This window comes from Podarcis melisellensis, assembly GCF_964234715.1.
Source record: "Podarcis melisellensis genome assembly, chromosome: 16".
Lineage (NCBI taxonomy): Eukaryota > Metazoa > Chordata > Lepidosauria > Squamata > Lacertidae > Podarcis > Podarcis melisellensis.
In genome coordinates this window covers 10,189,085-10,215,075 of record NC_138533.1, presented here as the reverse complement: position 1 = coordinate 10,215,075, position 25,991 = coordinate 10,189,085, and the positions used below count along the sequence as shown (strand labels likewise).

The window sequence follows — 25,991 nt, the reverse complement described above, 5'->3', positions numbered from 1 at the left end:
TTGTGCTCGGAAACGTACTGGGAGTCAGTGTAGGTCTTTCAAGACTGGTGTTATATGGTCTCGGCGGCTGCTCCCAGTCACCAGTCTAGCTGCCGCATTCTGGATTAATTGTAGTTTCCAGGTCGCCTTCAAAGGTAGCCCCACATAGAGCGCATTGCAGTAGGCCAAGCGAGTGATACCCAGAGCATGCACCACTCTGGCGAGATAGTCCGCGGGCAGGAAGGGTCTCATCCTGCGTACTAGATGGAGCTGATAAACAGCTGCTCTGAACACAGAATTGACCTGTGCCTCCATGGGCAGCTGTGAGTCCAGAATGACTCCCAGGCTGTGCACCTGGTCCTTCAGAGGCACAGTTACCCCATTCAAAACCAGGGAGTCTCCCACACCTGCCCGCCTCCTGTCCCCCCAAAACAGTACTCTTGTCTTGTCAGGATTCAACCTCAATCTGTTAGCCGCCATCCATCCTCCAACCGTTTCCTTTGACCCTGGAAGCACCATTTTACTAAAATGGTGCTCTCTCGCTCTCTCCCCTGCAGCGGTTTCCATGGACAGCGGCTCCCTGATTATGTCGGAGATCGTGGACATTCCCGGCGACAGCAGCCCATCCGAGGACTCCTGCCTGCTGGACGCCAGCGGTTCTGTCTGCTCGGTGGATTACGTCTTGTTCCGCTCCATCCAGCGCAGCCGGGCTGACTACTGCTTGAGTGTGGACTGCGGGCAGTGTGGCCTGCACCCTCAGAGCCCCACCCTGCAGGGCCCTTTTGAGGAGACACCCCAGGCGCGCCTGCGCGGGGAGCGCTCGTACTCCTGCTCCACGCCCGGCTCCACGGGCTATGAGGGCTTGCGGGAGGCAGGCAGTGCCCATACGCACAGCTGCCAGCGCCTGGAGAGCTTAGGCCAAAGCGCCGGGCCTTGCTTCCCTGAGGTGCGGGTCAAGCCCAAGGCCTCGCTGCCGGGACGCAAAGGGGCCGGGCGGCAGCGCCGGAGCAGCGAGGCCTCGTACCGCCTGCCTTCTGTTCGGAGTCCACTGCTGAGGTCTCACAGCGATCCCGGGATCGTCACGGCCTGCGAGAATGGTGAGTAGACCGGGTGGGAGGAAGTTGGATGTAGTGGCGTAGTGTTGGGGTGCAGGCGGGGCTGGCCGCACCGGGTGCAACATCTGGGGGTTAGGGTTAGGGGGCGCAAATCCACGGGTTAGGGGGCGCAAATTACTTGCCCCGGGTGCTGACAACCCACGCTACGCCACTGGTTGGATGGCGGAGAATGTGGCATGGGTGTGTTTCGTTGCGATGTGGACAGATGCTGGGAAAGGATATACAGTGGTACCTTGGGTTACAGATGCTTCAGGTTACATACGCTTCAGGTTACAGACTCCGCTAACCCAGAAATATTACCTCGGGTTAAGAACTTTGCTTCAGGATGAGAACAGAAATTGGGCGGTGGCGGCGCAGCAGGAGGCCCCATTTGCTAAAGTGGTGCTTCAGGTTAAGAACACTTTCAGTTTAAGAACGGACCTCCGGAATGAATTAAGTACTTAACCTGAGGTACCACTGTATTTATTAGATATTATCAGTGCTGTTTTTTCTAGAAGAAGAGGTACTGGAACTCACCATGAGTGCCACCCTTGTTCTCTTATAATGGCAATGCTGCCAGTGGCGGACGAAGGGGGTGCAGGCCGCCCTGGGTGTCATCACTGGTGGGGGTGTGTGACGAAATGACAAAAATATGAGTTACCGTATTTTTCGCTCTATAGGATGCACTTTTCCCCCTTCAAAAATGAAGGGGAAATGTGTGTGCGTCCTATGGAGCGAAGACGCCATAGCCCCGCGACCCTCTCCCAGCTGGAGAGGTCATGCGCGGCTATGGCAGGAGCCTCTATAGCCACACATCACCTCTCCAGCCGGGAGAGCGCGCGCGGGGCTAAAGCAGCCCCCCGCGACCCTCTCCCGGCTGGAGAAGTGATGCGCGACTATGGCAGCAGCCTCTCCTCTGCACCCTTCCGCTGCTCCCTGACCTGCTCTTTGGGGCTGGTGGTGGGCTTCCCCCGCCAGCCCCAAAGAGCAGGTCGAAAGGAACCTGAAGCCTGGAGAGCGAGAGGGGTCGGTGCACACTGACCCTTCTCGCTCTCCAGGCTTCCAAGGTAGCCGCCTGAACGCGCCTTAGAGGGCACCTTGTTTTAGAGCGGGAAAACAAGAGGGGGGAAATCTCCCCCTCTCTGCGCAGTGCCTCCTGCCGCTTCGCTGAAGGGGCGCTGGGCAGACAGGGGGAGATTTTTTTTTTCTTGTTCTCCCCGCTCTAAAACAAGGTGCGTCCTATTGTCCGGTGCGTCCTATGGTGCGAAAAATACGGTAAAGAAAATTGTGCTCATGAAAGTTTTTAGTTCAGTCAACAAACGTAATGAAACACGGCTGGCACTGGCAGACTAGCATGTTCTCTTCCTCCTCCTCGTCATCATCATCATCATTTTTAATTTGTATACCGCCTTTCTATCTTACAATACTCAAGGCGGTTTACAAGCTGAAGAAACGAAAAATGTACATCTTATAACAATCTAATGCAATACAGAAATGTGATAATAAAACATAACTTTAAAATAGGCAACCTCCATCAAAAAAGTAACATTCAACAATCATTAGAATAGTATAGTATAAAATAATAATATCAACATATAAAAGTTAAACAGAAATCCACTCAACAGTTACAATAATATCTAAACTATAATCAATAAAACAACGGCAAGCCACAGTACATAAAACAATACAATACACATTGAGAAGCAGAGAGTGGGGCAAGGCAGGTAGAAGGAGGCCTTGCCTGATGGAGTCTCTCCCCTCAGTTCTTCCTCCAGGAACAGCTCCCTTATGAGGACTCCTCGGTCCTCAGAAGGGGTTGTTCATTCGTTAGCTTCAGAACCTTTCTTCTGCCCGAACATCACAGCGACCGATGCCAACAGACATCTGCACACTTAGGGATCCGCAGAGTCTGCGCAGTACATGTGACAGGCCTCAGCAACTCAGCATTTTGGCTAATCTGCTTTATTTACATGTAAACACACACGGAGCACTGCAACATGGCTCCCTCTCTCTTTAGCATCAGACAGCAAAGAGAGAGAACAAAGGACAATAGTCCCACTTCACGGAACACAGTAACACAAACATCCTGTCACTTCCCACTCTGTGGAGTCAAAACATACACCGTCATGTGAAAGACAACAGTCCCATGACTGCAATCACGGAGCAGGAATTCTAACACTTAATGCAGGGCCTGCAGTGTGCCCGAGCCATGCATCTCTCCTGGGAGTGACGTGGTGGCTTGGGCGCCTGCAGGTTCCACACTGCCTGAAATGGCAGCATGGGGCTTGCATCTGCCCACCGCCTCTCCCTCCTAGCTATGCTGCTGAACGGCGCCCACCTGGGGAAAAAAACCAACCTCTGGATATTATCCTTCCTTCCTCACGTTTGAGTTCAGCAGAATTCCATCCTTTTGCAGCTTCAAAGAAAACTTGGCCTAGTTTTAGCCTTTTGGTTTGAGTAATCCAGGATGCTTTAAGGCAGACTGGATTTTCCTGGCATGTCCCCTCCATAAAATGACAAGCACACAGTCTCGTAAAAGGTAAAATTAACATTTACTTTCTTGGAATACTTGTTGAAGAGTAACCGGTACAGCAGCTTTGGTCAGGCAGGCTTCAATTGGTAATTCAGCTACCAAGGCATACAGTGGTACCTTGGGTTACTTACACTTCAGGTTACAGACTCCGCTAACCCAGAAATATTACCTCATGTTAAGAACTTTGGTTCAGGATGAGAACAGAAATCGTGCTCTGGCAGCGTGGCAGGAGGCCCCATTAGCTAAAGTGGTGCTTCGGGTTAAGAACAGTTTCAGGTTAAGAATGGACCTCCAGAACGAATTAAGTACTTAACCCGAGGTACCACTGTACTTAAGTCTGGCTTAAAACGTAGTCTGAGCTTGGAGCTCAAATATGGCAGATGTCGTCACGTTGCTGGCACAGCGGAAAGAGATGTAAAGAGGGAGAGGACGTGCCCAGGCAGGTAGGAGAATATATAGCTATGCCGCCCCCCGCCAATGTCAGGGCACAGTAGGATTGTATCTCACCAAATTCTCTCTAGCAGGCTTACAGGAAAACTCTGTGAGTTCAGCTCCCTTTATGTACCTATCTAGCAAAACACAAATTGTTGGTTTGTCTGCATCTTAAACATCCCATACGTGCTGTTTTCAAGGCCATGGTTTCTCACAAGAGTATGTGCTATGTATTATTGCATTCCCCCCCCCCAGCATTTTTGGGGTGAGATCTCAGTGCGAAATCACTCAAGATCACAGCACTCAAAGTGGCCACCATGTTCGCACTCAGAAAAATGGGATTTCCCGGGTTTTCCCCCCACGGGACGCTTGCATGGTATGTACCTCGAGATGCTGGGGATTGCATCTGGGATCTCCTGAATGCAAAAGGTGTTCTCTGCTTCTGAGCTACCGAAACGCCCCCATTTAAAACCATTTCTTTCCTGCCTTTCATTTCCTCACTCCCCACCAGAAGCGGACTTCCAGGAGGTATTCTGCGCCAAGGCGTCGGAGGAGGATGGGCCCAACTCCTCAGCAGATACAGGTGAGGGAAGTAGCTTGCTTTGGTAGCCATCTTTGGACCTGGCTGTTTGTGATCAGGCAGATCCAGCTGCAGGTGCTGGCTGCTGAAGCTGAGTGAGGTTGCCATCTTTGAACCTGGCAAATAATGAGCCAGCAGGTACAGGTTGAGGTCAGCGACTGCTTGAATCATGAAGACTGCAACCTTGGAATCCAGACAGTTCCCACCCACCTGTTCCTCCGTGCAGATAAAACATGTCAGAAGTTCAAGGAGTTAATTGCCCTCACAGGATGTCTTGTCTCCAGTTACATCGTTTTACTTTTAAGACACAAAGCAGATGATTAATGACAAATTGCCTTGAGTATTATTACTAACAGTTTTTGGCATCATTCTTCTTACGAAAGTGTAGTAAGTCTGAACGCTGTACTCATTCTTACTACAGTGCAGCCTAAAACATTGTGAACACGCTCATCCTTGCATGGCAACTGTGATCCTCAGAAGGGGCACCGCTGAGAGTAACCACCTGCCCCAGCAGTGTCTTTAGCCTGCACTAGAAACTGGACTTTTAGTGTTGCAGCTTCAGCCCTCTGCAATCATTTAACAGCTGAAATGAGACAGGTGTCTAGCGCCTTGAAATCGAGGTGGTTATTGTAAACACTGTACGTTTAAGAAGTATTTCCTGCTCTTGTGACTCGGGGTCCTTCCAGACCTCCTCCTTATTGTCTCTCCATAGCTATTTGTGCTCATTATGGTGTCAGGAAGGTTATACAGACGGCTGTTCACGTGTGAGCGATCTACTTGTGTGTAACGGAGCCGGGAACCGAGAAGTGGAACCTGGAAGTGGGGAGCACTCTGGAGAGTCCTTGTGGCTCGTAAGGAGACCCTCCCCAAAGACTCGGGCTCTGGAGGGTCTTCTCACGAGCCATGGTGTTCCCCGCTTTCATGCGTTCCACTTATGCGTGCAGGGGTCCTGAATATAAACCCCTCGTAAGTGGGGAGGTCACACTTCCAATATTGTTTTTGCATGAAGAAGTTTCAGGGCGGATGTATTGCTTATTGTCCAGTTGGTTCGTGTCCCATCACAATCCCAGTGGGGTGCCATTGCGGCTGCCCTCCTGCCCGCGCTGGGTGCCATGCACCCAGGATGCGTGCCATGACCCTACGGGCGGCACGCCCCGCTCCCAGGACGTGTGCCAGCCCTGCCCCCACCTGCTCTCTGCCTCCCCCGGTGCCGGAGCATAAAACTCCGCCAGTGTGTCCCATAGCATCCTGCAGAAATCACACAACCTCTGATACCCCTGTGTCCTGTACCCCACCATCAATTGTGATGTTCAGAGGTAGAGTGCCTCTGAAGATGGAGGCTCTTATTAAAGGTAAAGGGTAAAGGGAACCCTGACCATTAGGTCCAGTCGTGACCAACTCTGGGGTTCTGGCGCTCATCTCGCTTTATTGGCCGAGGGAGCCGGCGTACAGCTTCCAGGTCATGTGGCCAGCAGGACTAAGCCGCTTCTGGCGAACCAGAACAGTGCATGGAAACGCCGTTTACCTTCCCCCGCTGGAGCAGTACCTATTTATCTACTTGCACTTTGACGTGCTTTTGAACTGCGAGGTGGGCAGGAGCAGGGACAGAGCAATGGAGCTCACCCCGTTGCGGGGATTCGAACCGCCGACCTTCTGATCAGCAAGTCCTAGGCTCTGTGGTTTAACCCACAGCGCCACCCGCGTCCCGGAGGCTCTTATTACCTGCCATTAATACCTTGCCTCCCTCCTTCCTCCCTCCCTTCCCAGGGCCCTGCTCGGAAGCTTGCCTTTTACACCCGTCACTCTGCGAGCTGCCCCTGCGGGCTCGCTTGGCAGGGAAGGCCAAGCTGGAGGTGCCACGGAAAGCGCCGCTGCAGCACCTCTCCAAGACTGGCACGCGCTCCCTGGGGGACCTGAAGGTGTGCCGTGGGACGCGTGGGCTCGTGGCCCGTTTCCTGCACAGGTCCAAGCGCAACCTGGCTCTGGCGGGAGCCGACATGGCAGGGCGAAGCAGCACTCCGGGGCGCAAGCAGGTACGGAGGGCAAAACAAGTTTTCACCAGGTAGTGGAATTTCCTATGCTGTTTATTTTTTGTTTCGCGTGAAATGGAGTTCTTATCAGCTCAGCAGTCACGGTGGCTGGTGGGACGGAAGACAAGTAAGTGAAGATGATGATAATTAATTTATTACTTATATCCCACCCTTCTGACTGAGTTGCACCAGCCAATCTGGTCAGCTCCCAATAGAATACAGTGGTACCTTGGTTTATGAACTTAATCCGTTCTGGAAGTCCGTTCTTAAACCAAAGCATTCTTAAACCAAGGTGTGCTTTCTCATAGCAGCAGAGCACTCAATTTACAAATGGAACACACTCAACAGGAAGCAGAACATGTTCTGCTTCCAAGGCAAAGTTCACAAACCAAAATACCTACTTCCGGGTTTGCAGCATTCTTAAGTTGTTCATAAACTAAGCTGTTCTTAAACCAAGGTACCACTGTATAATAATAATAATAATAATAATAATAATTTATTTATACCCCGCCCATCTGGCTGAGTTTCCCCAGCCACTCTGGGCGGCTCCCAATCAAGTGTTAAAAACTACAGCGTTAAATATTAAAAACTTCCCTGAACAGGACTGCCTTCAGATGTCTTTTAAAGATAGGATAGCTGTTTATTTCCTTCACATCTGAAGGGAGGGCGTTCCACAGGGTGGGCGGCAGCACTGAGAAGGCCCTCTGTCTGGTTCCCTGTAACCTCACTTGTCGCAATGAGGGAACCGCCAGAAGGCCCTCGGCACTGGATCTCAGTGTCTCAGTGTATAAGAAACACAGCAAGACATCAGACATTAAAAACTCCCCGAGTTGGGAGAGCACGAGACTTTAATCTCAGGGTTGTGGGTTTGAGTCCCATGGTGGGCAAAAAGATTCCTGTGTTGCAAGGGGTTGGACTAAATGACCCTTGTGGTCCCTCCCAGTTCTACAATTTTCTGTTCCTTTTTGTTCTCTTCATTTGAACAAGAATTCTTTTGTTTTCTTTTAAGAAAGCCCTTTCCCTCTAATAGTGGGGTAGGAGAGCTGGGCGGGGGGGAATTAACATCTAGCAACCCATGTGCCGCTTTGGTTTCAGATACTACATGGGTAAAAGGTTAAGGGACCCCTGACCATTAGGTCCAGTCATGGCTGACTCTGGGGTTGCAGCACTCATCTCGCTTTATTGGCTGAGGGAACCGGCGTACAGCTTCCAGGTCATGTGGCCAGTATGACTAAACCGCTTCTGGCAAACCAGAGCAGTGCACGGAAACGGCGTTTACCTTCCCGCCGGAGCGGTACCTATTCATCTACTTGCACTTTGATGTGCTTTCGAACTGCTAGGTTGGCAGGAGCAGGGACCGTGCAATGGGAGCTCACCCCGTCGCGGGGATTCGAACCGCCGACCTTCTAATCAGCAAGTCCTAGTCTCTGTGGTTTAACCCACAGCGCCACCCGCGTCCCGATACCACATTGGTAGACTAGTCTAAATAAGCCAGAGGCACAAATTGCCAAGGCCCTTTAGCGGCTAATTTACCAGAAGTAATGTATTTAGCATTAACTCTGGAAAAGTATACTTGATTCTGACCAAACTTAGCCTCTGGAGCTACTTGTAAGCTGACTGTGTGCTATCCCCCCCCCCAAAAAAAACCTCCCCCCCTCAAATAACAAATGTAATAAATTAAAATCCACCCACAGTGGATGGAAACAGGAAAGAACCCATCAGGAAGGACTCCATGATTAGGATGTCAAAGGCAAAAATATAACCCCCCACCCCCAGTTTTGAAAGGCTGGGAAACCCCCATATGATGTGGGCCATTTCAGGTATTTAAGGAGGCAAATTAATGGTGCTGACTAATTTGGGTTAAACATCCTAATTGCCTGAGCCTTAGGGAACAGCTCTTGAAAGAAGGCGACAAAGGAACTGAACCAGCTCCTGTTTAGGTTTCACAATGAATTCTTCCTTGATTAAATCCCGGGTATGTGGGAGGCTGCTTCAGAAATTGAACACCCCTTCTGACTTTTCCCTGGGAGTAAGCCCAAGTATAAGGTCTACCCTCATCAATACTCCCTGATCTCGTGGCGCAAATTGTGGAGGTTAGTTCGACAATGCCCTGTCTTTGCTGAGCGTTCCTTCAGATTGGATTGCAGGGGAGTTATACAAGAACCAACATTGCACCGTGTTCACATGCCTTCCTGTTAATCTTTCATGTCTTCCTGTAAAACACGCTTCAGCTCATTTCGCCATCCTTAATCGGAATGTTAAATATCTGGTGTTGTTTTTGCAAATGGATTTGTTGCGGTCGGTGACAAAATAAGCCCATCCTCTTTAGTTGCGCAAACCTAAATTTCTGGTAAGTGCTTTAACCCCTCCCACAAAATCCCGAGAGACTGCGCCTATGCTGTAAATTTAAAGCACATTTCCCCACCCACAAAGCATCATGGGAACCATAGTTCACCCCACACTGGTGTGCAATGCCCAGTACCCTGAGCAAACTACAGTTGGAGGGAGGGAAACAAATACAGTGGTACCTCGGGTTACATACGCTTCAGGTTACAGATGCTTCAGGTTACATACTCCGCTAACCCAGAACCCAGGTTAAGAACTTTGCTTCAGGATGAGAACAGAAATTGTGCAGCGGTGGCGCTGTGGCAGCAGGAGGCCCCATTAGCTAAAGTGGTGCTTCAGGTTAAGAACAGTTTCAGGTTAAGAACAGACCTCCGGAACGAATTAAGTACTTAACCCGAGGTACCGCTGTAATGTGTGCACAGCCATGATGTGGAGGTGGCTTAAAATATGCGCTGCTCTTTTTATCCCTCAACAACAGCAAAGCAGGAATAGACATAAAGCTGAAAAAGCATTGGCCACAGACACAGCAGGCTTCCCAGAGTTGTGCCATCTTGGCTAAGATGGCAGCTTTCTTGACCCTTGCTACCAGATGAAGAACTTGTTGTTTCTGCCCAACTCATAGACCTGGGCAAGGCAAGGGTTAAAGGCACAGCAATTGCATTGCATGGTTTAAGCCAGGGGTCAGCAAACCTTTTCAGCAGGGGGCCAGTCCACTGACCCTCAGACCTTGTGGGGGGCCGGACTATATTTTTTGGAGGGGAATGAACAAATTCCTATGTCCCACAAATAACCCAGAGATGCATTTTAAATAAAAGGACACATTTTACTCGTGTAACAACATGTTGATTCCCGGACTGTCCGCGGGCCGGATTTACCGTAGAAGGCGGTATCCCCCAGGCCTTAGTTTGCCTACTCATGGCTTAGTGTGAGCTGAGATGTTGAGCCAGCAAGTGGCACCTTGGTGAAGTATACCTGAAGGAGTGTCTCCACCCCCATCGTCCAGCCTGGACACTGAGGTCCAGCGCCGAGGGCCTTCTGGCGGTTCCCTCACTGCGAGAAGTGAGGTTACAGGGAACTAGGCAGAGGGCCTTCTCGGTAGTGGCACCCGCTCCGTGGAACGCCCTCCCATCAGATGTTAAGGAAATAAACAACTACCAGACTTTTAGAAGATGCCTGAAGGGAGCCCTGTTTAGGGAAATTTTAATGTTTGATGTTTTATCGTGTTTTAATATTCTGTTGGGAGCCGCCCCGAGTGGCTGGGGAAACCCAGCCAGATGGACAGGGTATAAATAATAAATAATTATTATTATTATTATTATTATTATTATTATTATTATTATTATTATTATTATTATTTTGCAGAGTGGGGTGGGCACAGCAAACAACACACACACACATATTAAAATTGCTTTGCAAAAGCATTATTAGTGGAAAAAATGTAGAAAAAAGCTATATATGTGTGCGGGTGTGTGCGTGTCTATTTTCTACGTTATTTTCACTAATATCTGTATTTATTTTATTAAATTTCTATACCGCCCTTCATCCAAGGGTGGTTTACAGCACAAAGACACATAGCATAGCAACGAACAAGAAAACAACTGTGACATAGGTATCTCTGTACCCATTAATTAGCTGGAGAGCTGCGTTGCAAAATTCGGAGAACTGTGAATTTGGAGGGACGGCTCCATGTATTGCTTCAGAAGGTATTTGCTAGGTTCGCCTTTGAATGCAGACTGAACTGAATCCCTCCCTCCTGTTAACAACGCAGTATCTGAAAATGCAACGCAGCCGGCATAGCTTCAGGCTCGTGGAGGGTGGGGAGGCGATCAACCGCCAGTATAACCTCTTGTGCAACAGCTGCTAGGTCTGCATTTTTGGAGCAGGAGGATGGAAAAAAAGAAGTATCCCTGGAGAAATATGTCAAACAGCCTGTGGGGATGTGAGCAGCTCTCTCCATGGGCCCCTAAGACAATTTTTTACTTTTCTGCCTCACCCGCCTAAAAAGAAGAGCTGAACTTCTGTGGCGAACCTCTCTGAAACAAGTCTGGCTCTTTTATAATAATAATAATTTATTATTTATACCCCGCCCATCTGGCCGGGCTTCCCCAGCCACTCTGGGTGGCTTCCCAAAAAATATTAAAATATTGCAATACATTTAGCTGCTAGAAGCCGTGATTCCTGTTTTGAAAGCGCCGCTTGCCAATCTCTCTGTGAGGTCAGAGCTGCTCTCCTTTTAGTACGATTTCTCTTAAAAAAAATATTAATGTTATAGAGTACAAATTAGAAAAAATACAAATATACATTTTATACAATTTTTTTTTAAAGTACGATTTCTCAAGCTGCACGGCCAAACCCTAGCAATGCTAACAGGGTTCGAGGGCAGGGAAGAAAATTGCAGCTCTGGTTTCATTTTCCTTTACAGGCTGTCATTTTGTTTTTCTCTCAGGTGCCCAGGCAGAGGCTGGAGCGGAGCTCTCCGGAAGGGATTCACCTGCAGAGCTGCGGGGACCTGAGCTCCACCTCGTCCTTGCGGCGCTTGCTCTCTGGCCGCCGGCTGGAGCGAAGGCGCCCCCACAGCCTTAGCGGACTTGTCCGAGAGAGCAATCTGTAAGAGGGCGTTTAATGTGCGTCTTCCCGATGCCAACGATTGGGGCTGCTTCGTGACTCGGGCCTCGGATCAGGAAACCCAGGGCTAGATTTCTGGAGGAACTGGATTGGGGCCCCTGTAGCAAAAACAAGCAAAAAACCACCCACTCTCCCACCTCAGTCAGGAAGACAGAAGAAAGGAATGCAGCGCGCAGGAGTTCCACCCTACGGAGATATGGTGCAATGACCAGGTGTTGATTGATGGGCCATGAGAAGCATCGTTCTCATTCGCTCTGCAACCTCCTCCAGGTTGTGTGGCGTGGGAAGGAGCACTCACTCTCCAGTGACGCCTGAGGGCTTGTACGATAGGGAACACTGGCAAACGCTGCGGCCAGCAGCACTCTTGGCTCCCGCAAATTGACTTGTATGTATGCAAGGAAATGTTGACTGCCTGCCAGCCAGCTGCGGCATGCAGCGGCAGAGGCGGACGCCCTTGCACAGGGCAATGGATCGCTTCCCCGCATCCTGATGATTCACGGCGTTGTGTGGCGGGGTGTGTGTGTGCATGGCAGCCGCTGTCCCATCTGAAGAGATGCGTGCCCAGGAATCCCGCTTGACCTGGCAAAGGTTTCCTTGGCACGAGAAGAGGGCTGGGTTGGGAATGATCTCAGCTCTTCTATGCACATTTAACTGACATCACCAGGGATTTCCCTGCATGGCCACCTGAGAGGTACCCTACCTGGACTTCTCACCTCCAGCTGCTGCTCCCCCTCCCACAGCCCCCCGTGCACACACGCCATGCCCAGGAGCTCAGCTGCCCTAGCGTATCTGTAACAACAAACCCTTTGCCTACTACTGATACCTCACTTTTAGCTGTGCCTTTGATTGACTGTTTGGTTGGTTGCTTCCCAGGTGCTGGGACAGGGCCAGATAAATTCTCTGGAATCACTTTGGAGAGAAAGAGAGCTTCCCACTAGGGTTGCCGGGTCTCCCAAGACTCGCAAAGACCAAAGCTGGCTCATCTGCCCCAAAGCTGCCTCTTTCTCACAGTGGCCCCAAACAGAGATGCCTTTGGGACTCCCAGAAAGCAGGGCATGAGAGCAAGAGCCATCCCTCTGATGCTTCACTTCTGCCCTGCCTCTAAGCCTGGAGGTTCCATTGATAGCCACCTCCTCCTTCTCTAACCTCCTTTTAAAGCCATCCCGTGACGCAGAAGGAGCTGAGCATAGGAGCTTAAAGGGTGAGGCCTGGCCACTGGCGGGGCAAGATGGGGCTTAGCATTGCACGGTGTGGGGTGGAGCAGAGCAGGTCTGGCTCCAGATCTGAGGCGAGCCCCAGCCTACCCCAGTCTCGTGTCATGAGCGTATTTTTCCCAGAATGCCCCTCCAACGACCCTGTCGTGGGGCACTGTGGGAATTTTGTTTCAGCGGGTGGCAGGCAGCTATCAAACCACCACAGGGTTTCTGGCAACTGCGGTCAACCCTGTGGACATGCGGGGGCCTCAGCGGCTGCCCTTGGGTGCTGAGTGCTGGCACCAGCCCTGGGCAAAGGATGGCACATCTCAGGCGGCAGGGGGGTGGGAGTCAAGTTACACCTGCTGCCACTGCGCAAGAGGAGTCAGAGCGAAGAACAAAAAGTTCTCAAGTCAAGCAGCGACTTTCCCCGCTCCCTTCCCTTGACCCTGACCCCTTCTCATACTGATCTATTTTACTCCTCACCTCCCGTTAATAATTCGGATTAATCGTCTACTGTCACAATCAATAGGAAGAGTTGAGCAGACAAATAAATGCTATCTACATTGTTAACAAGGGACACGGGTGGCGCTGTGGGTTAAACCACACAGCCTAGGGCTTGCCGATCAGAAGGTCGGCGGTTCGAATCCCCGCCACGGGGTGAGCTCCCATTGCTTGGTCCCTGCTCCTGCCGACCTAGCAGTTCGAAAACACGTCAAAGTGCAAGTAGATAACTAGGTACCTCTCCAGCGGGAAGGTAAACAGCGTTTCGTGCGCTGCTCTGGTTCGCCGGAAGCAGCTTAGTCATTTTGGCCACATGACCCGGAAGCTGTACGCCGGCTCTCTCGGCCAATAAAGCGAGATGAGCGCTGCAACCCCAGAGTTGGCCACGACTGGACCTAATGGTCAGGGGTCCCTTTACCTTTAGATTGTTAACAGTTTCAGTTAACAAGCATTCTTCCTTGCAGAGTCCCTTACTCCGTCCCAACCCAAAACTTACAACTCCTCCGGCACCCGCTCTGGCCTTCTTCACTTGAAGACTCTGAGAAGGGAGGCTTTTTAGCCCCTGGCAACCTCAGGTCAAACTCCGCAAGACCCGGCAACCCTATTTCCTGTTGAAGGAGGAAGTCTGCATGTACACCAATGCCACACACAGCCCCCAACCGGTTTGGTTCCACGCTTTCCTCTGTCGTGTGTCCTCCCACTCTTACCTCGCTCTTTTGCAACACAGGTGTGCACATCTGTAAGATGACAGGGCTCCCTTTTCTCTCTCTCCTTTTTGCAGAGCTGAGGGGAGTAAGTGGCGGGGGGCGAGGGTGGGGTGGAGAGCTCGGTTGGCAAGGAGGGCTGCTGACTCTCCCCTCCTTGCAATGATGCCTATGTTCCCTTTAGCAGTCGCCAAATTTCCAACCGTGGCTGCTAAGAAGCAAAGGAGCCAAGTGGAGTTGGGAAAGTTAGCGCCCTGGGAGACGCTCACCACTGTCAGTTTGAGTTGCACAAATACTTATCTGAGATAAACCAAATAAAGCCATATCTATCTAATCTGTAGCTGTTGGTTTTTGTAAGAGGACTTCATTAAAAAAACACCTACACACAGCTAAGATCTCTCACAAAGCTTGTTTAACATTTGATTTGGGTTGCGCTACGCTGATGTAGGAATTAGGCAATGCTTTGTCTTTAGTAGAACATCATGCGATTGTTGTTGACATGTCTTCCCATTATACAGTACATTGAACCCACACATTTCACAGCCCTTCCTTATCGTTTTCTAGGTTGAATCTGCATGAGGTCTTATCACTTCTTACCTCCCAGACTGGACTCTGGTGTAATTAGCAATTGCTCGACACCTGCAGTTCACCAAGTTAAGCCTTTTCTCCTGTTCCTGCATGCCCTGTATTGGGGGAAAAGCCTGTCTGCTAATTTAAAAGCGCAGGAGCCAAGCCGGATGGAAAACGGTGGCTACCCAGGTTGTCACGGAGTCCTGACAATCAAATTGTCGGATGTCCAATGAAGACTGGAGATGAAACTAAAAGCATAAAGAAGTCAGGAGAGGATGGAGGGGTGATGGGGTGGGGTAGGGAACCGATTCTACTCATTTGAATGTGGCAAAATGAGAATTATTTGCAGATGCTGTTCAAAACCACGGAGGGCTCTTCAGTGCAAACTCTCATTAACTGTAGGACGACCTTTCAGTGGGCTTGGGTGCTGTGTTCACCCCAAGAAGTTAGAATTTTTAGGGGTGCTCTGCTGGGGTTGCTTTCCTTTGAAAAAAAAATGTCACTGGATGATTATTGGGGGGGGGGGTTCTTTTTTAAAAATGGTGATTATTTACAAATATACAGGTCTGTCAATATATGGCAGTGATGGGGAGCTGTTTTCAGACTAAGGGCCACATTCTCTTCTGAGCTACCTTTCAGGGGCCACATGTCAGGGCTGGAGGGGAACAAGGAGTGCAGATTTTACCTCAGTACAGGAGGCTAGTTTCTGCACACACTTGCTATTGCTGATAATAATATTGTGCAGCATGAAGTGTTTGGATGTATAAGAACCAACTCCTTTTGGAAAGAAAGCATTGTCCAGACCCATAAAAATATTACTCAAAGTTTACTTGCCGAACTCATCAAAAATGGAACAAAAAAGAGGAAATGATACACCCAAAATATCCATTAGATCTTGGGCAATGTCCAGCACAGGCTCAGCATCTTCTTAGAAACAAAAGATAATTAAAAAAAAATCCAAACTGTGTCTCTTCCCCCAAAGCCTGCATTCCAGCCCACATCGGCCCAAGGCTATGCAGCTTTTGGAGAGCCATTTGCATCCTTTTGTTCTCTGTCGGGTTCAGAGAAACACTGAAGCCACCAACCAACCTTTCAAGATGGCGGTTTTGGAATCCCACACCTTCGTCACCTGATCTAAGGTTACAATACTCACCTGTTTGCTGGCAGGAAACAACCATTAGTTAATTGATCAACTCAGCAGAAGCTCAGAGAAAGCTTGCCATTCCATTCCCTCCAACATTTCTCCAATGAAAATAGGGACGTCCTGTTCCATAATAATACATAATAGTTTTATTATTTCTACCACGCCAACCTGACTGGGTTGCCCCAGCCACTCTGGACGGCTTCCAACATATAAAAATAATATCAAAACATTAAAAAAATAATAATACAGGGCTGCCTTCAGATGTCTTCTAAAGGTTGTAGTGTTACTTATCTCCTTTGCTCATGAGTGGCATAACTCTATACCCTCCAATTTTTCTCGGATGAAAATAAGGAAAAGCAGGACATTCAGGGATCAACTCAGAAACCGGGATGGCTTCTGTAAATCCGGGACTGTTCCCTGGAAAACAGGGGCACTTGGAAGGTCTGCTCTTGTTTATCTTCAGTAGAATCTCCCCTTGTGAAACCTTTTCACCAGTACACAGACATTCCTATTTCGGTGTCAATTCAGCCAAGACCTAACACTGACACAACCCTCTCTGCCCACCATCCAGGACTGTGGAGAGTCTTGAAAGCCAGAGGGGGAGGCATAGACAGCCGCATTTGACCCCCAACACTTCACTCTGAGCGCTGCCCCCCCCCCCAGTCCTGGTTTGCAATAGACCCTGCTAACACACACACACACAGAGCTCTGTCTTTATGTTTTTGTTTTTGTTTTTTTAAATGAATATTTATTAGCTTTTTCCACAATAAAACAAAAACAAAAATAAACAAAAAGTAACAAACATACAAAAACACAAAACTTAAAAACACATAAAATTTCAATTGCTTAATTTCTTTTGACTTATTTCTCAGACCTCCTCACACCTCCCCTTCTTGTATTCCAATTCAAATTATTAGCTCAGCAAATCCTTATTACTTATTTCTCAACTTTAACTTAATAATTTATCTTAACATATTATTATTTTACTTTTTCTCCTTCATCCCTTTCCTCAATTTATTTTTGCTAACCTTATTTTCATTTAATTTAATTCATTTTAAAGTCCAATTCTACCTTATCCAAACTTAAACATCAATACTTATCCATCAATTCTTATTCTTAAAACATTTTTTCTAAGATCGACCAAGATTCCCTTCCACGAATTTCCCAATTTTCATACTAATAACAAACAAAATAAAAACAGATTAAATTGTAATTATGAACCCTTTGGATTCCCAAACTCCACCCCCCTTTCCCGGTTTCAGCCCCCAACAAGTGTCCATCAGTCTTGATCTACTATCAGCCTGGAGATCTCACGTCTGAGGCTCTTAATTCTCTCTCAGTTCCTCTCTGCCGGTCTTTTTGATAGTATGTTTTTGAATGAAATGAGTTAAGCAATTGGATTCGAATTCCAAGCAAAAGAATTGGGCAAACGTGTGACTTACAGTGTAACCAGCAGCGGCTGATAAGATGCCACTAGAACGAGGTGATCAACATTGTAAGGACGTTGAAGGAGAGATAATTGTTTTCATTAATAAGATTTCTGTGCCAAGTATTTGTTGAGGCCGAGTCACACAAAGTGTGCAATTTGTTTATGGATTTGACACGGTGCCAACTGTTTACAGCAAGGGCGCATAACTAGGGCACCCCAATGTTTCCCCCCCTAGACTACAGATCCCATCATCGCTGACCATAGGCCATGGTGGCCACCAGGTTTGATGGGAGTCCAGCCACATCTGGAGGGCCACAGCTCCCCAGCCCTGTTCCACAGAGCACAGTAGATTTGTAAATATATCAGCAGCTTCAGACTGGATCCCTGTTTGAAACTATTTTGGGGGGTTCAGGGGATTGTGGCATTATACATTCCTTCATCCTAAAAACCACATCAGCACTATGCCTTTAAAGCGCTGTGATACCATTTTAAACAGTCATGGCTTCCCCCAAAGAACCCTGGGAACTGTAGTTTGTTACAGGTGCTGAAAGTTCATAGAATCATAGAGTTGGAAGAGACCACAAGGGCCATCGAGTCCAACCCCCTGCCAAGCAGGAAACAAGTTGTTAGGAGAAACTCACCCCTTCCCCTCACCGAAGTACAATTCCCAGAGTTCCCTGGGCAGAGGGATTGATTGTTAAACCACTCTGGGAATTGTAGTTCTGTCAGGGGAATAGGGGGTCTCCTAACAACTCCCACCACCTGTAACAAACTACAGTTCCCAGGAGTCTAGGAGAGGGGAGGTCATGATTGCTGAAGTGGTATAAAGGTAAAGGTAAAGGGAACCCTGACCATTAGGTCCAGTTGTGGCCGACTCTGGGGTTGTGGCATTCATCTCGCTTCATTGGCCAAGGGAACTGGCGTACAGCTTCTGGGTCATGTGGCCAGCATGACTAAGCCGCTTCTGGCGAACCAGAGCAGTGCACGGAAACACCGTTTACCTTCCCGCCGGAGCGGTACCTATTTATCAACTTTCCACTTTGTGCTTTCGAACTGCTAGGTTGGCAGGAGCAGGGACCGAGCAACGGGAGCTCACCCCGTCGCGGGGATTTGAACCGCCAACCTTCTGATCAGCAAGTCCTAGGCTCTGTGGTTTAACCCACAGTGCCACCCGCGTCCCTTTAAAGTGGTATAAACAGCTTTCAATTTCTAGCACTTATCCATATTGGTTGATACAACTCCATTCATATCTCCCATCATAATGATGTTGTTGTAGTCCAGATAGTCCAGCATGGTCTCATGCAACTTCTTATAGAATTCCGATTTTCCTTCATTTGGAGCATAAATTCCTAATATCAGTATTTTTTCCCCTTGATGTTGTATTTCTATCGCCAAAATTCTTCCATGCTCATCTTTAAACAGAAATTTAGGTAAAAGGCTCTCTTTTGCATAAATTACCACACCTCTCTTTTTAACTGTATCCGAAGATATAAATTCCTGACCAAGTCTTTTATTTATTAACACTTTTCTGTGGAGCCTGGTCACATGTGTTTCCTGTAAGCAAATAATGTCCAAATGTTCCTTTTTTAAAATGTGAAAGATTTTTCTCCTTTTTCCTGGAATGTTACAGCCATTTATGTTCCAGCTCAAAAGTTGCAGAGACATCCTGAATATATCTGGTTATTCTTGCTGTGGGGGTACCTTATTGTCAGATTTTTGGGGGTCCGAGGGTGCAGGAACCCCCGGAGGTTCAGGCCCTGGGGGTAATCCAAGTCCTTTATGAAGATCTTCTCCGTGTGCCACCAAAAACTTGTCTCTATCCTCCGGCGTTCTAATTTTAATCTTCCTCCCTCTGAAAGTAAACGACAAACCTTGGGGAAACTCCCACCTGAAGATGATTGAGTTGCTCCTTAGCAGTTTTACTAATTCCGAGTAGTCTGCTCGAAGATCCAACAGCTGTTTAGGAATATCCTTATAAATTTCAATTCTTTTGTCCAAAATATCCAGTGACTTTCCGTAGTGCAGGCCTAGAATCTTGTCCCTTTCCTCCTTTGATCTCAATATTATCAAACAGTCTCTGGGCTTCTCCTTCTTTATAAGTCTTCCAAGCCTAAAAGCAGATAGTATTTTAAAGTCTTTTTCTTCTAAGTTCCAAAACTTGGAAAATTCCTTGGTAAGGAACTCAGTTAAGTTACCTTCTTCCACTTCTGGAATTGAGCGTATCCTTAAATTGGCCTCCCTGTTCCGAAGTTCTGTCATGGAAAAGTAGATCTGGTGTTCTCCTACTTGTTTGCTGAGTGGTCTTACTTCTTTTTCAAGCTGTCCCAATCTTTGGCTAGTGTCTTCCGCCAGTTTCCGATTTTCACCTACAGCCTCCTTCAATTCTCCAATAGATTGAACATTCTGTGCAACTTGTCCAGTTAGTCTATTTAAACTTTCTGTGTTTAAGTCAATTTTAGCTGATTGCTGGTCAGCCTTTCTGTCCAGAGCCTCCAATTTTTCAAAAATTTTCTCCAAAATAGTGCCACTTGCTCCTGAGGCCATATCTTCCAGTTGTAATTCCTCAGTTTCTCCCTCCCCTGATTGTAGCAGGGAGGCCGCTTCTGCCTCAGGAGGCAAAGTAGTAGGCAAAGCAGGCACAGATGATCTACGCTGTGAGACTGTCGGTAAAGTTAACGTTGTTTGTCTGGTTCTTCCCCTTTTTCTTGTTCCACTCATTCCAAAGTTATCTAAAAGCCAAGGTCAAACTGAATTGTTCCCATGAGAAAGTAAGAGCCCAGATGGTAACACTCAAACAGGAGGCCAGGAAAGAGAAAGTAAAACAAAGTCACTGCTGTAAATCCAAAAATCCTCTAGGTGGAGCTTAGAATGTCTTTAGGGAGGAAGTCCAATCCAATTAAAGTTAGAAAGTCTGAATTGATCTCCAAAGATCTTCACAAAGATAAGTTTTAGCAGAGTTAAAACTTAAAGCCAGACATTGTTTCCAAAAGTGCTTAGACCACAAGTGTTTCAAAGTAACAAATTCAAACTCAGTATGTTCCAAAGTTCAGATTCAAAGTATCCAAAGCTTGCAGGCTGACTGCTCAGTTACTCAGGCAGCTCCAGTACCTGGGTTTCTTACTTTTATTTGTAATCCAATAAATCAACAGAAGACAGGTACCCTTGTCTCAATGAAGGTCCAAAAAACAGCCACTTAAAGTCTTTAAATCAGCCAGAAACAACAGTTTAAATAGATGCCAGATCAGTCAATGCAAAAAATTACTCTTTGTCTCCACTCCTCCTGCTCTTTACTTTCAAGTTCAGTGTCAGCGGAAGACGGACTTCCTGTTTTTCGTCACTCCGCTTTCAGCCAAATTCACAATTTTTAAAGGCTTTAGAAGTATAGTGTCCAAATTACTCACGGGTTGCTGCTTTCCAAAGTTAGCAGTTTCAAGAAGAAAGGTCAGCGCTCACCGGCAACAGCGACGCGGCTTCGCTCCGTTGATCGCGCAACGACCCTCAGCGCCGCTACCCCCTCCGCGGTCCGGAGCCCCTTACGGGGTCCCTTCGTCGTTTTGGGGGCTGCTTTTGGCGCCCGCCGGGTCTCAGGACCACAGGCTTCTGCTGCCTGTGGTTTTTCTGGATGGGTCCCCGCTTCGCCGTAGCGGGCGACCCGTTTCAACGGAGCTACCCTCTCCCGTTCAGGAGCTGGCAGCCATTGCCGTTCGCGCCGCCTCCGGAAGTCCCCGTCGCGGGGATTTGAACCGCCAACCTTCTGATCAGCAAGTCCTAGGCTCTGTGGTTTAACCCACAGTGCCACCCGCGTCCCTTTAAAGTGGTATAAACAGCTTTCAATTTCTAGCACTTATAGGGTCTAAGCGTCCATTAGACTCCCTCTGTTGTTTTTGCTGCAATGAAAACAAAGACGACAGCTACGTTTCTGGAATTTGGCAGATTTAGGAATGAGAGGTTTGAGGGATGTCAAAATCTATTTAAAATGGCATATTGGTACATCGACTAGGATAGGTTATGGAAAACCCATTGATCGGTTAAAAAGATGGCCTGGGTGGTGCTGAAAAAGATTTTTAAAAATGAAATACAGTAAATGTAACTATGATTAATAAATAATGTGTGCAAAAACGCCACCTTGGTGGCTGGCCCCACCTCATTCCTCCCTCCCTCCCACATGGAAGATGACAGTGGCCAAAATATGTGATGACTTCCCATTCCATACTGTACTTGAATGATGATCTGTCCCACGGGAAAGAGGAATTTGGTTAAGGGTTGATTCCACCCTACTACCCACAACAGGGTCATGTGCCATTGACATGTAAGGCCAACATTTTTGGGCCGGTAGGAACATAAGGAACATGCCCTCCAACATTTTTCTGATGAAATAGGAGAGGTTTTGTAATTTATACTCTGTCTACCTGACTGGTTTCCCAAGCCACTCTGGGCTGCTTCCAACATATACAAAAAAACGCACACACAAAAATTAAACATTTTTTAAAACAAACCTTCTCTGTATAGAGCTGCCTTCAGATGTCTACTTAAGGTTGTATAGTTACTTATCTCCTAGGCCGGGGGTGGGTGGGTTGCATAACTCCATAAGGTAAAGGTAAAGAGACCCCTGACCATTAGGTCCAGTCGTGGCCCGACTCTGGGGCTGCGGCGCTCATCTCGCTTTATTGGCCGAGGAAGCTGCGTACAGCTTCCGTGTCATGTGGCCAGCATGACTAAGCCACTTCTGGCGAACCAGAGCAGCACAAGGAAACACTGTTTACCTTCCCACCAGAGCGGTACCTATTTATCTACTTGCACTTTGACGTGCTTTCGAACTGCTAGCTTGGCAGGAGCTGGGACCGAGCACCGGGAGCTCACCCCTTCGCGGGGATTCGAACCGCCGACCTTCTGATCGGCAAGCTCAAGAGGCTCAGTGGTTTAGACCACAGCGCCACCCACATCCCATGCACAACTCCATACCCTCCAACATTTCTTTGATGAAAACAGAGACGTCCTAGGGGAAAGTGGGACATTCCAAAATGATGACGACGAAGATGAAACAGGACATCCCTATTTTCATCGGAGAAATGTTGGAGGGTATGGGCTCATTTGCCTAAGAACGCCCCTGATTCTGGCAATAGACATATGTACAACTGGAGCCTGCTTCTCAAGCTCTTCCTCCTCCTCTTTCTATGCCAAGACGGCAAAAAACTGTGCTAACTCAGCACGCTTGGGTATCAGTACTTGCACTGAATTTATGGAGAAGCTCAGACTCTTCTCTGGCATTTCTGAGGGAGGTTCCAGGCCTGGGGAGAGAATAGACATTAATCCACCCTTTCCCACCCTGTTTAATAGACCAAGTGTACACTTAATTAAGTGCTTAAGAAGTCAAACATCAGAAGAGCCGTGGCAGACTTTGGAGCCTTCAATTTCAGAGGTCCGCTGCCTGACAATTTTCACGACCGGCCTTGATCCTCAAGAGCCCTGCTGGGTCACACCAATGGATCTTCTCTTCCCGTATCCTGTTCTCACAGTGGCCAACCAGAAGCCTATGGGAGGAGGCCGGGTGAGCTGGATCTGAGCGCAATAATATTTTCTCTGCTTGTGGTTTCCAGCAACTGGTTTTTAGAGGCTTAATACCTCTGAAAGTGGAGCATAGCCTCGATGGCTCCTAGCCAGGGATAGCCTTGTCCTCCTTGAGTTTTCCCCGTCCTCATTTAAAGCAATCCAAGTTGGTGCTCCATCACAGCCTCATGTGGGAGGGAGATCAATAGTCTAAGTATGCGCTACGTGAAAAACAACATTCTTTTATCTGCCCTGAATCTTCCAACATTCAGCTTCTTAACCAGACCTTCCCAGTGTCCCTATTTTCCAGGGGCAGTCCCGGATTTACAGAAGCTGTCCGTGTTTCTGATCTGACCTCAGAATGTCCCGCTTTTCCTTAGGACACCCCTATTTTCATCCGAGAAATGTGGGAGGGTACGGAGTTATGTGACCCCCGCCAAGCCTTTAGAAGACATCTGAAAGTATAGGAAATTTTTTAAATGTTTAATGTTTCATTATTATATTCATTTATATATGTTGGATTCAGACATGAATCGATTCAAAGCCTTTTCATAAAAAAAAGGTTCAATCAGAGCAGCATTTAACAACAATAACAAAAACCTTGTGCTTGCCATCTCCTGCAATGTACCATTTTCAGTGTAAGCGCCTCGGGGCAGGAAGCTTATTCTGATTTTTTGTTTATAAGATAAAGGGTAAAGGGGACTTCCGGGTCGGCGCCATCGCCGAATGGCGGGCTCCCTCCGAGCTCCGGAGGGAGCCTGCTCGGCAGGGGCTGGGTCCTACCGCACCGGCGATGCGGGGACCCTTAAAAACCACGGCCACGGAGGCCGTGGACATGGAGACTCGGCTGGCACCGTCAGCGCCCTCTCGATTCGTGAAGGAGCCTTTTTAAAGGCTACGGATCGGGTGCCGGGGAGGAGCGTGGTGCTTTGAGTCCTCTGCTATCCCTGCCGAGCGCAGCCGCATGCCATCCGGCGGAGAGCGCTGACTTCTTCTATTGAAAATTTGGATCCAAAAGAAGAACCCGTGAGTAATTGGAATATGGACTAAAAAGAGGGATAAATTTTTAGAATTTGGAGCGAACGGGGGAGGTGGAAAAAAGGAAGTCAGCCCCCCCCCCAAATTGTAGAAGAGCCAAAACAAAGGACTGGATAACTAAGATCGAGAGGAACCTTATCTTGCCGAACTAGCAACTTCGCGAGGGAAATTTATAAGATTGAGCTGGAGGAGAAAAGTGGAATTCGTATTAAAAAGCAACCCCCCCGGAATCCCTGGAGCGATCCGTGAAAATGCCTGGAGAAGAATAACGGAGGTTTTGACAGCTGTCAAAGAGCTGTCAAAACGGAAGAATGAAATTGAGACTTTGTTATGAGGACTTTGCCGGTTACATTTGTTATAAATTGGAGATAAATTGTTTCAAATAAGGATTTATAAGTTATTTGGACTGGCGGATGTGATCTGGAAGGGAACTTTGTTATTGTAATCCACCTAGAGGAGCTGAGGGACATTGCATGTGTTTTCGACGGGAAACTTGAACAGTTGGATAGAACTTTTAATCTCCTGGGAAACTGCAGAAATGGAACATTATTTTGTCTACAGAGGCCTACACTTTACTGGAAACAATGGATTAATCTGTTGAAAAATGAAAGGAACATGATGTAATGTTTTGCTCCTGAATAACAAGCCTCTGTAGAGACACTAGAAGCCTTTGGAAAAAGAACATTTCTGCGAGGGAACAGGGAAGTAAAAAGGAGGAGAGTGATTGACAAGAACAAGGAAACAACAAGAACTGGACAGAACTGGAGTGGGAACATTTGGGATATCCAGATTTGACAAGCTTATGGATATAAAATTGGAGTTTATACTCCTGGATATAAAAATCTGGATAGAAGAAATGGGCCCCCTTTGATAGACTCCTTCTATGATTGGACATCTGTAATTAAAAAAAAAAAAAAAGACCGGTAAAGAACCAGAGGGATGTGGGTTTAGTGAAATGTGGGTTCATCAGGAAGACATTAGAAGTGGAGGGATCGGAGGAACGCAACAGGGAAAGAGGGGAGGGAAATTTGGAATCCAAAGGTTGTAAAATTATTGTTTGTTTTTATTCTATTTTCATCTGTACTATATTTGAAAGGGGGGAACTCGTGGAAGGGAATAGGTCGACCTTAGGGGATGGAAATTTGGATAAATTGAGTTATTGATGATGAGTGTATTTTGGGAATAAGAATTTGTTGAATATTATTGCTTTTTTGGAAGATTTGGAACACAAGAGGGGGTGGGGAGGGGAAGTCCTGGATATTGGAAAAAGTTTATGAATTGGATTTTATTTGTTTTAATTTGGAAAACCTTAATAAAAATTATTTAAAAAAAAATATAAGATAAAGGGTAAAGGGACCTCTGACCATTAGGACCAGTCATGGCCAACTCTGGGGTTACGGCACTCATCTCGCTTTATTGGCCGAGGGAGGCGGCGTATAGCTTCCGGGTCATGTGGCCAGCATGACTAAGCCGCTTCTGGCGAACCAGAGCAGCGCACGGAAACACAATTTACCTTCCTGCCGGAGCGATACCTATTTATCTACTTGCACTTTGATGTGTTTTCGAACTGCTAGGCTGGCAGGAGCAGGGACCGAGCAACGGGAGCTCACACCGTCGCTGGGATTCGAACCGCTGACCTTCTGATCGGCAAGTCCTAGGCTCTGTGGTTTAACCCACAGTGCCATCAGCTAATCAGCAATTTAATCACTGCCCCAGTGAGCAGGTTTTAACAATTCTTTCTTTGTGTTTTACAACACACCTCTTTTAATCGCTTGTCTTTTTTGCCTCGCTTGGTACAGAAAAAAAATGTTCCAGTGCGGAATGTTCTCTATTTCAGCCAGGCGCGCCCTCTTCTAGGAGACACCATTCCGTGTGCATTAACCTGCACATTCTGTCAGAGGGAGGGTCTGTGTTCCCTTGAGAATCAAGGCATGGCCGACCTGTTCTCTTGCACTGCCAGTGGCCCCCAGTGACCCAGGTATTGTTTCTTAATGTCCTAGGCTAGCTCAGGAATTCCTCTATAGCTTGTATTTCTCTTTTCCCACCCCAAATAGAGTGGTACCTTGGTTCTCGAATGGCTTGGCTCCCAAACAAATTGGCTCCCAAACACCGCAAACCTGGAAGTAACTGTTCCGGTTCGCGAACGTTTTTTGGAAGCTGAAGGTCCGACGCGACTTCCGCTTCAGTGCAGGAAGCTCCTGCAGCCAATCGGAAGCTGCGCCTTGGTTTTCGAACAGTTCCGG

The 25,991-nt window shown here is 47.9% G+C and overlaps 2 protein-coding genes across 5 annotated transcripts in view; both read left to right on the top strand.

Annotated features, from left to right (window-relative positions):
* Positions 1–12,718, top strand: part of ENTREP3 (endosomal transmembrane epsin interactor 3) — a 34,839-nt gene extending 22,121 nt beyond the window's left edge. For all 4 annotated transcript variants that reach the window (XM_081891480.1, XM_081891479.1, XM_081891482.1 and 1 more), the window contains exons 10-13: positions 537–1,076; positions 4,550–4,621; positions 6,386–6,651; positions 11,441–12,718. In XM_081891480.1, the coding sequence (XP_081747606.1) occupies positions 537–1,076; positions 4,550–4,621; positions 6,386–6,651; positions 11,441–11,605 (1,043 nt within the window). In that variant the 3' untranslated portion in view covers positions 11,606–12,718. The remainder of the gene's footprint in view (positions 1–536; positions 1,077–4,549; positions 4,622–6,385; positions 6,652–11,440) is intronic.
* Positions 1–25,991, top strand: part of LOC309358446 (lysosomal acid glucosylceramidase-like) — a 165,852-nt gene that overhangs the window by 27,497 nt on the left and 112,364 nt on the right. The gene's annotated exons all lie outside the window — the stretch shown is intronic.